The sequence below is a fragment of the Physella acuta genome, unplaced genomic scaffold (assembly GCF_028476545.2).
Source record: "Physella acuta isolate Inbredline_101_S28 unplaced genomic scaffold, ASM2847654v3 ptg000308l, whole genome shotgun sequence".
NCBI classification, from domain to species: Eukaryota; Metazoa; Mollusca; class Gastropoda; family Physidae; genus Physella; species Physella acuta.
The window spans coordinates 1,135,001-1,150,000 of record NW_026731827.1 but is presented as its reverse complement, the minus strand read 5'-3'; the positions used below and the strand labels follow the sequence as shown (position 1 = coordinate 1,150,000).

The window sequence follows — 15,000 nt, the reverse complement described above, 5'->3', positions numbered from 1 at the left end:
GATCGTTTGAGATCAATGGACTGAAAGAAACGACACCTCATAAAGGTGGGATGTTTAGATATGTATATTTGTATTTTATCTAGAACAAAAAGTTGTATGCATTTTCGATATTTACTATTTAGAAATATTAGCTATACTTTTAACATAATACAAATAAGCAACCATGAAAGTATTTAATTACAAATGTCCAATTGATGTTTACGCTGAAGATCTTTAAGGGGGTAGGCTCCGGTATATAAACATTTTTAATGCTAGAGAGGAAACCGTTTTTCTCTAAAGCTGTTTAAAGATTCATCCGCATTTGTATTTTCATTAAAAACAAACCGGGAGTGATCTCCCCAAAACTTTCTCGAACATTCTTATATAATACTACGTGGGATGGCAACTCGGGATATAGACACGATTTTTTAATAATTTAAACTTTAAAAAATAAAATAGAATTTCGTTTATCTATCTGAAACAGTACTCAAGTTATAGGCCATTGAAAAACTAAAAGAATAATAAGCTTCACTTCCGGTTATCGGAATTCGCTGAAAAGTTGATACAAAACTACTAATTTGATATAATACTTATATGAAATTTCATCAACCTAGCTATAACGGAACTCAAGTTATCGAATTGGCAGACACACACACACACACACACACACACACACACACACACACACACACACACACACATATATATATATATATATATATATATATATATATATATATATATATATATATATATATATATATATATATATATATATATATATATATATATATATATATATATATATAAACATACATACATAAACACACACAGACATACGGACAAAATTGCAAAACGATATTTTTCCGGCTCAAGGACGTTTAAAACGTCGAGATTTGTGAAAATCTCAATTTCGATTTTTTTGCACGATTACAATGCGTCCTCTATTCTTCGTACACGATAAAGTAAAAATTGGTGGGGAAATCATAATGACTATGTCAACGGAGGCCACTTTAAAAAATAACCTCTTCGTAGGATTTCCACCATTAATAAATATTATATTATAAGACCATTAAACAATGAATACATAATCTTGTACCATATTTTGGGATACTAAAAATTTTAAGTGCAGATCTACAAACTAATTTTTTATGAATTTTCAAATTATGGGTCCGTTAAAAACACTAAATTCAATATAATACCTCAAAATACCCCAAACGAATGATCCCCACTTTTTACAAGCTTTTATTTAGTTCGTAACGTCTGTTTGTTTGTTTATTTTGTTGGTTTGTTTGTGGGTTTGTGGCAAATCTTGTAGCTCAACTTTAACCCACGATATCGTTCAAACTTTCCAGATAAGTTCCGCTTCGATGACAATACAAGTCTATCTATTTTTTAAAATTCAATTAGATATTTAATTAATCATTAAAAATTAATCTAACGGTTTGAAAATTAAGGGGAGATAACAAAATCAAATCCTTCGATAGATTACTATATTGAATAACAGAAGGAAAGATAACTTATATTAACTAGCTAGACGTGATTACCCTAACAGTCTAGTGAGTTGTCGTTCTCGAAAATGCTTACAATCGTAAACAGCTGCTGCCTTGTAGTTAGTTCTTGGTTGGTCAAAAGCTAAGGAAGCAAATCCAAAAAGAATAGCAGGCGGAAATCGGAATCAATGGCGGACAACCAGTTGACACGTATATTTAATTTTGTTGGAGGGGATCCCCTTCAATACTAAAATTAACAACGCAGAAGAAGTAGAGCCGATCGATCTAATGAAGGCTGTTAGGGGCAGATAATAAAGTTTTTAAACGATTTGAAACTAAGGGGAGGTAACATGATTTAAAACTTGCTGTCGTCATTAAAATACGGTCACGGACGGTACTTTTCAAGGAGCAGATAGGTCTTTTAGATATCGTGAGGTACTGATGGTGCTTTAGAGCAAATATTTTTAGTCGTGTCAACTTTATAAATTAGACATACCAAAAAGTAGAAAATGAATGTAAAAAACATTATACCGACAGGCTTTTAAATGCTCTGAAAACGAAAAATAAATTAATTTGCTTTCTTTCATAAAAGCTCTTTTGTCGCTAAAATATGCAAGAGATCTCATGAACGACCGAATCTTTTAATAAAGAAAGCAAATTAGTTTTATTTTTAAAAAATTTCAGTACATTTAAAAGCTTGTAACTATACAGTTTTTTTAAATCTTTATTTTATTATACATTTAGGTTAGTGCTAATTTGATTACTTGTTTGTAAAAAAATATAAATTACGTTTTTTAGAACATATTCTACAAAACAGAAAACCAGAGAAGATCAATCTTCTACAGAAGGAGAATAGAAAACTAAAAGAGCAATTGGTTTGTAAAGTGTGCAACACAGGTCAGGTCAGAGAATTATTCCTGCCCTGTGGGGAACTCCTGGCCTGTCATGAATGTTCAAAGCAACTGATTCAGTGTCCTTCGTGTCACGTAAAGATACTGGCAACAGCTACCGTTTATTTTTCTTAAGTTAAGAACATTTGTATCGTTGTATATTGTTAGATAGACACTGCTGAAAAGTATGCCTTACACAATCTTTGAACAAGTATACACTGTAAAACTGGGTACTAAACCTACACATAAAAATACAAAAATACATACATATAAATGAATACCCACTTAACCTATATTTTAGAATACATATCATGCCTATCACTATCCCTCTTCCTCTTCCTTCCCTATATCCCTATTCCTATTTCTAAGCATATGCATAGCCATATTCCTAGTCCTTACTATATCTAGCCATAACCATATCCCTAACATATCTTTAACCTAAATTGCCTGGGTGATAAGTTGGTAATAAAGTTAAGCAAATGAGCAAATGTACTGGCAGTAATAGACGCGGGGCGGTAGGAGGGACTGATAGGGATAATTGATGGAGAGGGGAGGTAATTTCCTGATTCTTAGAGGGCATGCAAATCACAAACATTTCCTTTAAAGTTTACAGAAAATTAATCCTATAATTTGTATGCACTTAGGTTTAAAAAACAGATGTTCTGATTTTTCTCCACAGGGTGACGTAAACCCAGAAAGATTCCAGAAAATAAAACCATGACTGATTGTAGAGAATAACTTTTTAATTATAATTTAATTGCTAACTAAATTCTCCTCTAGTAATAGGATAAAAAAAACTATTTCCAGATTGTGTGACCCTAACTAACAAACTGACTTCAAACAGAAATCTCGCCACTTCATATCAAACACATCTTGTATCTATTTCTATGACAGAAAAGAATATTTTAAGGTTTAACTGTTATATTATTCGATAATAATGTTATTAAATTAGTTGCCTCAAGTACTAGTGTGATTTGAAAGACGAATTTTCACGATAAAAAGAATTATGTTTATTAAAATTAGAATGACATTTTGTATAATATATTTTATGTAAATAATGAATAAAATTTGAAAACGAAATAGTGAAGTTTTGTGTAATAAATTAAAGGGTAGGGATTTTCTGAGGGCTGTGAGACTTCTTTAAAGTATAACATTTGGTTATACTTTCTAATCACACACACACACACACACACACACCACACACACACACACCACACACAACACACACACAACACACACAGGCACACACACAACACACACACACACACAAACACACACAAATATATATTTATACATATTTATATATATTTGTGTGTGTGTATATATGTATGTATATATATATATATATATATATATATATATATATATATATATATATATATATATATATATATATATATATATCAGGAAAGTTTCAGGTTAAACCAGTTTAAACCAGTACGTCGATACATCGTCATTCCGTTTGTATACAAATGAGATTCCCAGATCTAACTGCCTACTTACCTTTTGTCATTTATACATAGTTATTTACTATTGTTAAACAATTATTATAATGTTTTTAGAAACTCAAAGAACCGTATCGATTCTTTAAAATATAACGTTAGAACCGTAGCAATTCTTTAAAGAATAACATCAGAATCGTTTCGATTCTGTAAAGTATAACGTTAACACAATCGTTTTGCCGTCGAAGAAAACTTGCTATTGCTTAGTCATAATCTATTTATAGCTACTTAAAATAAAACCGGGTAACCCCCATTATTGCAATGTGTTGCATAACTATAAAAAGAGACTATAAGTGCCAACGTTGCTAAAAGAAGTTACAGTGCAGATTAAAGGGCTTCAGAGAGCGAGGTAAACTTTATACGTCTCTAAAAATAAGTTTAAATAAGTTAAATATAAGTTAAATATAAGTTAAATATAAGTTAAATATAAGTTAAATATAAGTTAAATATAAGTTAAATATAAGTTTAAAATAAGTTAAAAATCAGAAAATAAGTTAAACATACGTTTAAAATAAGTTTAAAATAATTTTAATATAAATTTAAAATACGTTTACAATAAGATTAATATAAGTTTAAAATAAGTTTACAATAAGTTTAATATTTTAAAAATAAGTTTAAAATAATTTTTAAATAAGTTTAAAAATACGTTTGAAATTTGATTAAAGTAAGGTTAAAATAAGTTTAATATATGCTTAAAATAAGTTTAATATAAGCTTAAATAATTTTAAAATACGTTTAAAATTAGGTAAACATAAATACCGATTGTTTATTTTGATTTTTAGTCTCCAGACTGTAACAATTACAATTACACAGTTCCTAATTTATCTTGAGAAAACTTTATATGGAATTCCTATCCACAGCGTCCCCAAGTCTCGAATGGCTGTGTTAACTTCTGTCCTTGAGCGCCTAGCCTCGTTTAAAGCCGCTCACCAGATGCCGGCTGAGATGTTCGTCAGCAAGCTTGTCGAGGCGGGGTTCTTCTACTCTCACAACACCAGAACCGTTGTGTGTGCTGGCTGTGGTACAACATCTCCCATAGCCGAGTCTCACTCCAACGGGGATATAACAGTTCTGAGATCAAGCAAGTATCATTCAACTGGCTGTAGTTTTGTTGCCCCCACCCCAGACCTGGCCGGACACCACCTCAACCTAACCGGCACCAGGAGGTTACAGGACAACGGACTACACTCTCAACATGAATCAGCAGCACGTGTGGAGGGTAGAGAGGAGATGACGCTGACAACTGAAATCACAGAGGAAAACCACAGCCCGTGTGAGAGGAGATTGATAGAACCAGATGATTTCAGCAACGATGGTGAACCTGTCGACATGAGCACTATACAAATAGATCTGGCTGTGGACGGGTTTCATGCATCTCCGGGCACCATGGAGCAGACGAGCCTGACAAGATCTACTCACATACAGCAGACGAGCCTGACAAGATGTACTCACACTCCACAAGAAACAAAACCACAATCAGGTAGGCATAACTTCATACGTTTTCAAACATTTTAAAAATGGTTTGGCAAAATAGTTATTTTATATTTAAGAATATATGACAAAACTTCATAAACACGGCCTAACTATTTCACTAACACACAACTCTATCTGTCACAGGAACGAGAGACCCAGGCTATTTCTGCGATGCTGCTGACGCCTCTCCTGGTATGTCTTTTGCAACTCTCATCACATCCGACCATCATAACCTTTAAACCCGTCACTGTTGCACATCACACATATTTACCTCCCTCTATCAGCAGAAAGCTGGGGGTCAGAACCCGAGCACCTGACCCTCCCTCGCACACACACCACCCCCGCCTCCCTCTCCAGCACCTCGTGCCAGAAAAACCCCGGACATTTCACCCACTTCCCCCTGACCAAGCTGACCCTGGAACATCTGCCGGCACAAGCTCGCCACCATAAGGTCCTCAGGTTCCTTCATCTCCTGGGGGTCCTGACCGTCAGGGTCGTCTGTCACAGCGTCAGTCATCATGACAGTGACACGATTTGTGTCGGCACTGGCATGGTTGCCTTGGATAATTTTCAGAAAAATTCCAATCAACCCGACCAACACAAAGACCGGAATAAACTTGACAGTGTCAAGAAATACTTGTCAACACTTGTAAAAAAAGACAAGGAGCTGATCTACATCGTGACAAGTCGTCACGTGGTCTCCACCGACGAGCAAGCCAAAAATTCCGTTGTTGAGTTTTTCTTTGACGACCCCGGCAGAAAAAACGTGAAAATAGCAAAAGGCGTGTCAATAGTTCCCAGTCACGTGATAGGGGACAACAAATCAATCCTTGTGTGTAAGACATCAGATCACGGTTTAGTGAAACAGATCAGCCAAGCCGGCCAAAACTTGCTGGAGCTGGCCAGGGATTTGCCGAGACAGGTGAAGCAGTGTCTCACCAAGAAGGTCTTCATAATCAGCCACCCTCACGGCCTGGAGAAATTTGTCTCCTATGGCGACTTCGTGGTGGTCAAGTACGATCTGGTGGGGGAGGGCCGCAGGAGGAAGCTGGTCAAGATCAACACTTTACAGGGTATGTACATGTTTTAACATTTGTTTTCTATTTGTTTTGAAGTCTATGCATACTTTGTGGTTGGGTCTTAAAATCGTTGAGTTTTGAAAGATGTAATTACTTTTTATTTTTGTTTTGTAGACCTTTTAAAAAAAATCTTCACTTTTAGCGAGTATTAATACAATTTTAAAACACTAGAAATTAATTGAAAATTAAATATGTAATCAATTTTAAAATTGAGAGTCATTAAAGTAGTCAAAGCCGAATAATTGTAAAGGGCCTTAAATGAAAGTTGATGTACCATGTCGGTGCTCATATGTGTGTGTCTACAGGTGCACACAGTGCCAGACAGGTGTGTCTGTATGCTGCAGATACCTGCCCAGGGACGTCTGGTGCCCCGATCGTTACGTTTAAACCAGGTCACAGGGACACAAACGGCGCCCATGACCTGCAGCTGGATTTGTGGATACATGATGGGATGGATAAGACCTACAAGCTAGGTGGATCTGTCATGAAAGGTATGGGGAATGAGACAAAATTTTGTTCTGTCTGTCTGTCCTAATTTATAATGGGATCTGTGATGACAGGCAAAAATTGAAAGGTATGGGAGATTAGACAAAATTAATTGTCAGTCTGTCCTCATTTGCGATAAGAACTTTCATAAAAGGTATGGGAAAGTAGACTAAATTCACAGGTAGTTGTGTAACAGGTTGTCTAAATTTGTAATTTGGTGTGTAATACTCTCTCCCTGGTATTGGAGACGAGTGAAATGGTAGCTGGCTGGATCAAATAAGTAAACCCTCTGCACTGCATAACTGTGGTACACATAGAGAACGCAGCAGTTATAACATGGTGGAGTTAACCAAACAACGATATATATAGCCAACGACCGTCCTATGAAGAATCTGTTTGTCTGGAAATCCGACTGGAAAGTAGAATCTATTCTGAAGTTACCCGTGTTGTGAGAACCGGTGGGAAAATATATAGGAACCAGAGAATTATCGATATAGACACCATATCGGTACAATACAATTTAACTACGGACATTTCTGATTGTTCACCGTTAGCTGAATACTCCGATGACCTCCAGTCAGCTGTGTCAGCGCAACCTTGACCGTGAACCGTTTAAAACATGGCGGCGGCAGGAAGAAACTAAAGTGATGTGTGTATAAACATTGACTGTATTAAGTATCAACGTGAATTACTTCATTTGTGGAAGACAACGAGAAGAACTTATGTGCCTGGACTTATTGAACTTATCAAGGGGACCTGTGTTGTGTGCCGGGACGTATTGGACAAGTCAAAGTCAAGGGGATCTGACGGATCTGTGTTTCAAGTTTCAAGACGTGTTGTACAAGCAAGGCTGCTGCAAGGGGATCTGTGTGTGTCGGGACCTGGATCTGTGTGAATTCGTTTTCTAAGATAAGTGCCACCATTTTATTACTATTTAGAGTACATCTGTGGGGTGTTTTACCACATTGTTGTTTCAGCTACCATATATATTATTTATATATTAGTTGTATAATTGTATACGTTCGCAATTCTGTGGTTAATCACAGTTAATGAATGTAATGGTGATCTGGCTGGTAGATCTAAATATTCTAAATTGAAGGGTCATATATTGTGTCATATTGTGCAGTAAGAAGGTGATTTGGTCACTTCTTAAACAGGTGAATCTAGGGCTCAGATCTAGATTGATTTGGATCTATTGGTGGATACTTTTTGTTGGATCTAGAATGGACACAGAAGAAATTAGGAAAATGTATAAGTTAGGACAGAGTCTGGAATATAAGGGTGAAGATTTAGAGAACTGGGTAACTAGGCAAATGAAACTAGTAGAGGAGACAGCTAGTAGGGCCTATAAATGTGAAATAGCTAAACAGGAATTAGATATAGAGAAAGTTAGGGTTGAAGCTAATGAGCAAGCTAGAATAGAGATTGAAAAAGTAAGGTTGGATTATGAAGCGAAATTGGAACAGGCTAAATTAGATAATGTGGGCAAGCAAGTAACTAAGGAGGTTAGAAATTATGAAAGTAACATTTTAGGGAAGATTCCAAAATTTGATGAGTACAAGGACAACCTTGACTCGTACATAAGGAGGTTTGAAACGATAGCAAGAACTACCAATGTTCATGAGTCACAGTGGGGAACACAGTTATTGGTATTGATAGGAGGTAAGGGATTAGATGCATGCCAGGGTTTAACAGAAGTTGAGATGAAAGACTATAGAATTCTCAAAAAGACTTTGTTAGAATATTACCACTTAACAGAAGAAGCTTACAGAGTAAAATTTCAGGAATTATTACCAGAAAACACAGAGGATTTCAAGATTTTTTCAAATAATATTAGAACAAGTTTTGACAAATGGTATGATGCTTCGGGATTAGAGTTAACAGTAGAGAATTTGAAAGAATTTATTTTAGTCAACAAGGTTTTGACCTCAGTCCATAAAGATTTATTTGGTTATCTCCAAGAAAGGAAACCCAGAACCTTAGCTGCATGTACTGACCTATGTCAAAAATATCAGGCTGCCCATCCAAATAGAACCATTAGGAAAGAGACAGAATTTGGTCATATGTTTTTAGCTCAAGGAATAGAAAGAAATTATAGTAAAATGGTAGACAACAAGAATATCAGAAGGAATAATGCAAGTCCAAAGGTAGTTTCCCAGGGATCATATAAGTGTTATAATTGTCATAAGATAGGCCATTTAGGGAGAAATTGTCCTGATAGGGTTAGAGTTAGGGATGAGGTAGGAAATAGACCACAAATTAGATGTTTTGGTTGTAATAGGTCTGGGCATATGAGGAAAGATTGCAGGGAATTTCAAGAGTCAGGGAGAAATAGTTATAATCAAGATCAGGATAGTGTATACATAGCAGTGTTAAATAAAAATTGTCAGGGGATGAATACTTTCAAAGCTTCAGTGAATAGGATGAATACAGTGACAATTAGGGATACTGGTGCCTCCATTATTGCTGTTAGAGACAAATTTGTGAAACCCCATCAGTACACTAATAAAAGGAAGCGTGTAAATGTGTTTGGAGGTAAGAGCTATAGTTGGCCTGTGGCTAGAGTTTTTGTCAGATCAAAAGAGATTACCGGATATGTAGATGCTGTGGTTTTTAGGAAAGGCCCGTATGACTTGATTATAGGAAATGTTCCTGGGGTAAGAGATTATAATGGAAGTAGTAAGGTCCAGAACTTAGAAAACAAAATCAGCATCCTTGAAAAGGAAATTGGAAAACTTGTTAATAAAGTACAGGAATTGACCAGTTTAATAAAGTATAATGGCTCTGACAAGGCAGATAGTACTAAGGTAAATATAGGAGATAGGAATCAGAATAGAAATAGAAACAGAAAGTGGTGTAAGAAAGATGATACAGAACAAAATAAGGCACAATGTTTTATGGCTAGAGATAAAGATGGGGAATTGAATGATTTACAGTGTGCTCTGGTGACTTCTGCTGATGGAACTGAGACTATAAGGATTAATGATCCAAATTGTGTTTGGGCTGATATATTTAGAGCAAATTTGCCTGATGCTAGTGATTGAATTTTTTTTTACTGAGGTAATTGTCAAGGAAAAGACTCTGTAAGATATGATATATATGCATGTAGACATGTTGATATGTTGATGTGCTTGATTGATAGTACTCTGAGTTTTATTTGATTAATACATGACGATGTGGGTTGATGAAGCTTTGTTGTTGTTCTAGAGAGATTATAATTATGATAATGATAAATAATGAGATGATAAGTTCTTTTTGTTGTTGCATGATGATTACACTAATGTTATGAACTAATGATGTCTATAGTCACTTTTATGGGGTTTGATTGCTCATGATATGTGTTGATGTGACTATGTTTACTTCTCTAGGTTGATGAGAATCTTAAGGTTACCTGATCCATGATGTGGAAATATTTTGTTATACTATAATGATTTACTGAATTGAATATTTTTCTAGGTTGAGAGAAGTTTTTATGCTGAGTTGATTGTTGATATCATGTATTAATAGGACTTTATTACAGGAGCTGAGGGATCCAGTGCCATATTGATTAAGCTAGTTGCATTTATATTGTATGTAGAGATGGGAACAACCACAGATGTTCACTAAATGGTGGCACTGGGGGCTCTGTTCGCCATCACAAGTTGTGTTGGTATAAACTAATGGGATGTTGGGTATAACTTTTCTTTTATAGCTACTGGTGTCAAGAGATGGACATTGCTGAGTAGAATGATGATGAGAGGTGTGTGAAAACCCAAGAATACTTATCTGAGGGAGAGAACCCAAGAGAAATTATTTATTGAATGCGAGTGATTAAAATAAAATTGTATGGGAGGAAAATTACAATGTAATGTAATAATTAGGACTGGGAAATAGAATGAATGTTCATGTATAGCACCTAGTTGATATTGTTAGGTTAAAAGTATGTTGAAGATGATATGTTGGTAGACATAGTTGGACTTGGTGAAAATGTTCGAAGCTAATGGGATTAGCTTGAATGGGGAGGGGGGTAATGTTATGATGTATGTTTTATAGGTATTGAATTGAGGGCAGGTTGGTGCGCACACATAGTGAACACATGGGTATGATGACGCAGTACGAAAGATAGTGACGTTTTAGGTTAGAGAGTTGGTTGCTATGAGTTGATGTGTGAGCAGTTGAATCCTTATCGTCGGTGTGGAAGGACGTGTGTTGTTGTAGATACGAGATTAAAAGATTCATATACGAATTACTTGGTCCTCTTATCTCTGAGCGTCGTGGATTCGTTTGAATGTGACATAACCTAGTGTTTATCAAGGTGTAATACTCTCTCCCTGGTATTGGAGACGAGTGAAATGGTAGCTGGCTGGATCAAATAAGTAAACCCTCTGCACTGCATAACTGTGGTACACATAGAGCACTCAGCAGTTATAACACAAATGTTGAACCGTCTAAAATTAACTATGACTAAGCATTCTATTTTTATATATTATGCAATGTAAACATACTGCACAATCACCTAACAAAAGACCTATAGACATTCTTTAGAATTTGATAGTCTATTGACTAAGATTACCCGTAGATAAATGGAACTATTCATGCCATATAACGCGTAAATTGTAAGCTCTACGTGACCTTTAATCCGTGACGTTCTTTTATCTGACGCCTTAAGAACTATTCCAGTCACATAGATAGCAGATATTTACAACACCCAGTATTCACAACCGTGCTAGATTTATACACGCACAATACACACACACAAACATATATATATATATATATATATATATATATATATATATATATATATATATATATATATATATATACACATATATACACATATATATGACAGGATGTTATTTAGAACACAAATGAGGCCTAGCTAAAAATTAATGTATGGTGGCAGTTCACTGTTCAAGAGATAGTTTATTATAATTTATTCTTTAAATAAAAACCTGCTTTTTTTGTTTTTCCCCCTGACTACGAGATAGCTTATTCATTTGTTAACTAACTCATGTAATATTGTCGTTATTAACCAGAAATCACAAATGAAGATCTTCTCAATGAGAACGTCTCAACAACACGGCCAAACTTACAGGAGCAGATAAGTGATGACGATGCAAGTACCAACGATAGGGTAGTTACTTCCCCTATTTATAAAGTACTCAGCACACCAACGTACTCTGCCTACATTGCCTACCAACAGCGTCTGGCAAGTTTTAGGCAATGGAATTTCCAGCACATCCACAGGCCTGAAGTTCTGGCACATGCCGGCTTTTTCTATGCCGGTTCGTTCTTTTTAAAAAATTTTTTTAAACTACAATCTTAAAAAATAATAGCTAGAAATTAAATAAGTAAATAAGTATTATAACCATAATAACATAAAATTAACGTTCATAAACGTAATACATTCATATTAAATACATTTTATAAAAAATAAAATAGTAATTGCACACAAAACGTGAACGATATTATTTTTTTTCTCAGAGAAGAAAAAACCGTAATTTATTAATTGTCTTCTAATTTTTCAGGTTATGCTGATTGCATCCGTTGTTTCCAGTGTGGCCTTGGCCTCAAGTCCTGGAAACCTGGCGATGACGTAGTGGAGGAACACAGGAAGTACAGAAACACCTGTCCTTACCTGCTGGCTAACGATAAGGATGGAACTAGTACTGCAGCCCCTGATGATCAATTAGGTAAAGGAAGGGGAGAGTCAGGGCACTATTTTATTCTTCACATAAAAAAAAATATGAATTAGATGAAGTCAAAGATAATTATATACACCGACTAAGCCTACAAGTAGAACACAATTAAGTTTGTAATTTTGACGTAGCAAAACATATTTGTCGTATTTTACATACATCTTAAATTTACCTTTTTCTTTCGTATTAAAATAAAATAAACATGAAGAGTTACTTCTTTTACTTGAAAAATTAATTTTTTACTTCTTTTTTTTTTTATAAAACAAAATTGAATTACCGGTTATACTATAAGAATAAAATGTTAAAAGGTATTGCGGTTTGTACGTATTTCTGATTGTGATCTAAACCTTCCAGAGAATGAAATCAACAACTTTTCCGACGACTCGACCCTCCAGGTGTTGAAGAGAGAAAACACCAAACTCGAGCAGCTGTTGAAGTGTAAAGTGTGCTTCAAGGCCAACGTCAAGGACCTTTTCCTCCCTTGTGGTGAGCTTTACGCATGCGCAGACTGCTCGAAATTACTGACCCATTGTCCATCTTGTCAGAAGCCAATTTTAGCGACTGTCCAAACGTTCTTTGGTTGAACTGTGCAGGTAAATATTTGGATGTCTTAACTTTATATAACCACCAACATCCCTTAGCTATAAAACTTCTTTAATTAAGCCTACATTACTATCACAAAATTGTGAACATTTTGTATTGAGAACTACTACAGCTTAATTTTTACATTTCAGATAAAAATTACATTTCTGCTGTCGAACATAAACTATGGCCGCGAGTCTTTGAGCACCAGAAACGCATCATTGACAAAAGCTGCTGTCTAATCACGTCTTTAACGGATGACGTTTGATTTGTCTTACATAATTAACGACAGAGGTCTCGATGACATTTTTGTTTAATTTAAATGTCAAAATAAATTAAATTTGTTTGGTCTAATATTTAAGATTAACACAATATGTATCGTGTGTCTAACGATCAAAAGTTTGAATTCTACTTCCAAGATATGACAAAATGGCGAACAAAACACAATTAAAAATATTGGAAATTTTTGTTTTTGTTTATTATAAAACAAATCCCGCTAGCAGTTATAAAAGCACTGTTATCAATTATTATCGAAATAGACGAAAATTAACTTTATCGTCAAATTTTCTAGTTAGCACTGCAGCCATAACCTAGCTAATAGTCTGCTCTCTACTGCTTCTAATTATGTTAAGAAAATCTTTTATGCGCATTTAAAAATAATGTCCATTCAAGGAACGGCAACGTGTATTTTTTGTTACTCAGGAATTCAAGGGGTGCTAGATTTAAAATATTGACAAATTATTCTTTTTTTTTAAAAAAAAAAGATATACGATTTTGTCTAATGTTACTGTCGAATGTTATGCACTTTTTAATATTTTTAGTAATAATTATATTTTACCCGAATTTTCTTGTCAAATAAAATAAAATTACGAGTCATTTTAAACTGGCATTAGTAAATGACATGAGAGTGTAAAGGGCATGACATGATAATATAAAAAGTTAAACTCTCTCAATTGCCATTTTCATTTGTTAATGAAATAATTGATATTTAAAATCAATACATGTTGTTACGTTTTAGTAAGAAGAAAATGTAAGCATTAACGCACTGCTCAATAAACAATGAAGCATAAACAACGAAGTTTCTTGTTATTTATACACTATGTAATTTGTATAATTCGTTTATATGTTAAATCTAAATATGTTAAAATAGTTTGACTTAGAGCCTACTTCTTGGTGCCAAATGTTGTTAAGAGATTTAAAAAACAAAACAAACTAGAGCTTGTCACTCAGACGCACATGTTACATACAAAATTAAGCACAGACTTAAATGTTATACACGAACAAAAGCTCAGACTTAAATGTTACACACGAACAAAAGCTCAGACATAAATGTTACACACGAACAAAAGCTCAGACATAAAATGTTACACATGAACAAAAGCACAGACTTAAATGTTATACACGAACAAAAGCTCCGACTTAAATGTTACACACGAACAAAAGCTCAGACATAAAATGTTACACACGAACAAAAGCTCAGACATAAAATGTTACACACGAACAAAAGCTTAGACTTAAATGTTACACACGAAAAAATGCTCAGACATAAATGTTACACACGAACAAAAGCTCTGACACATGTTACACACGAACAAAAGCTCTGACACATGTTACACACGAACAAAAGCTCAGACAAAAATGTTATACACGAACAAAAGCTCAGACAAAAATGTAACACACGAACAAAAGCTCAGACATAAATGTTACACACGAACAAAAGCTCAGACAAAAATGTTACACAAGAACAAAAGCTCAGACTTAAATGTTACACACGAACAAAAGCTCAGACTTAAATGTTACACACGAACAAAAGCTCAGACTTAAATGTTACACAC

General features: G+C 34.7%; 1 protein-coding gene across 1 annotated transcript; it reads left to right on the top strand.

Moving 5' to 3' along the window:
- Positions 1–4,146: 4,146 nt before the first annotated feature.
- LOC131940030 (uncharacterized) lies at positions 4,147–14,239 on the top strand. Its single transcript, XM_059298568.1, has 9 exons — positions 4,147–4,213; positions 4,725–5,344; positions 5,482–5,529; positions 5,622–6,410; positions 6,722–6,907; positions 11,921–12,169; positions 12,413–12,577; positions 12,938–13,176; positions 13,318–14,239. The coding sequence occupies exons 2-8, from the start codon at positions 4,741–4,743 to the stop codon at positions 13,165–13,167; spliced, it is 2,271 nt and encodes a 756-aa protein (XP_059154551.1). The 5' UTR covers positions 4,147–4,213; positions 4,725–4,740; the 3' UTR covers positions 13,168–13,176; positions 13,318–14,239.
- The last annotated feature ends 761 nt before the right edge of the window (positions 14,240–15,000 follow it).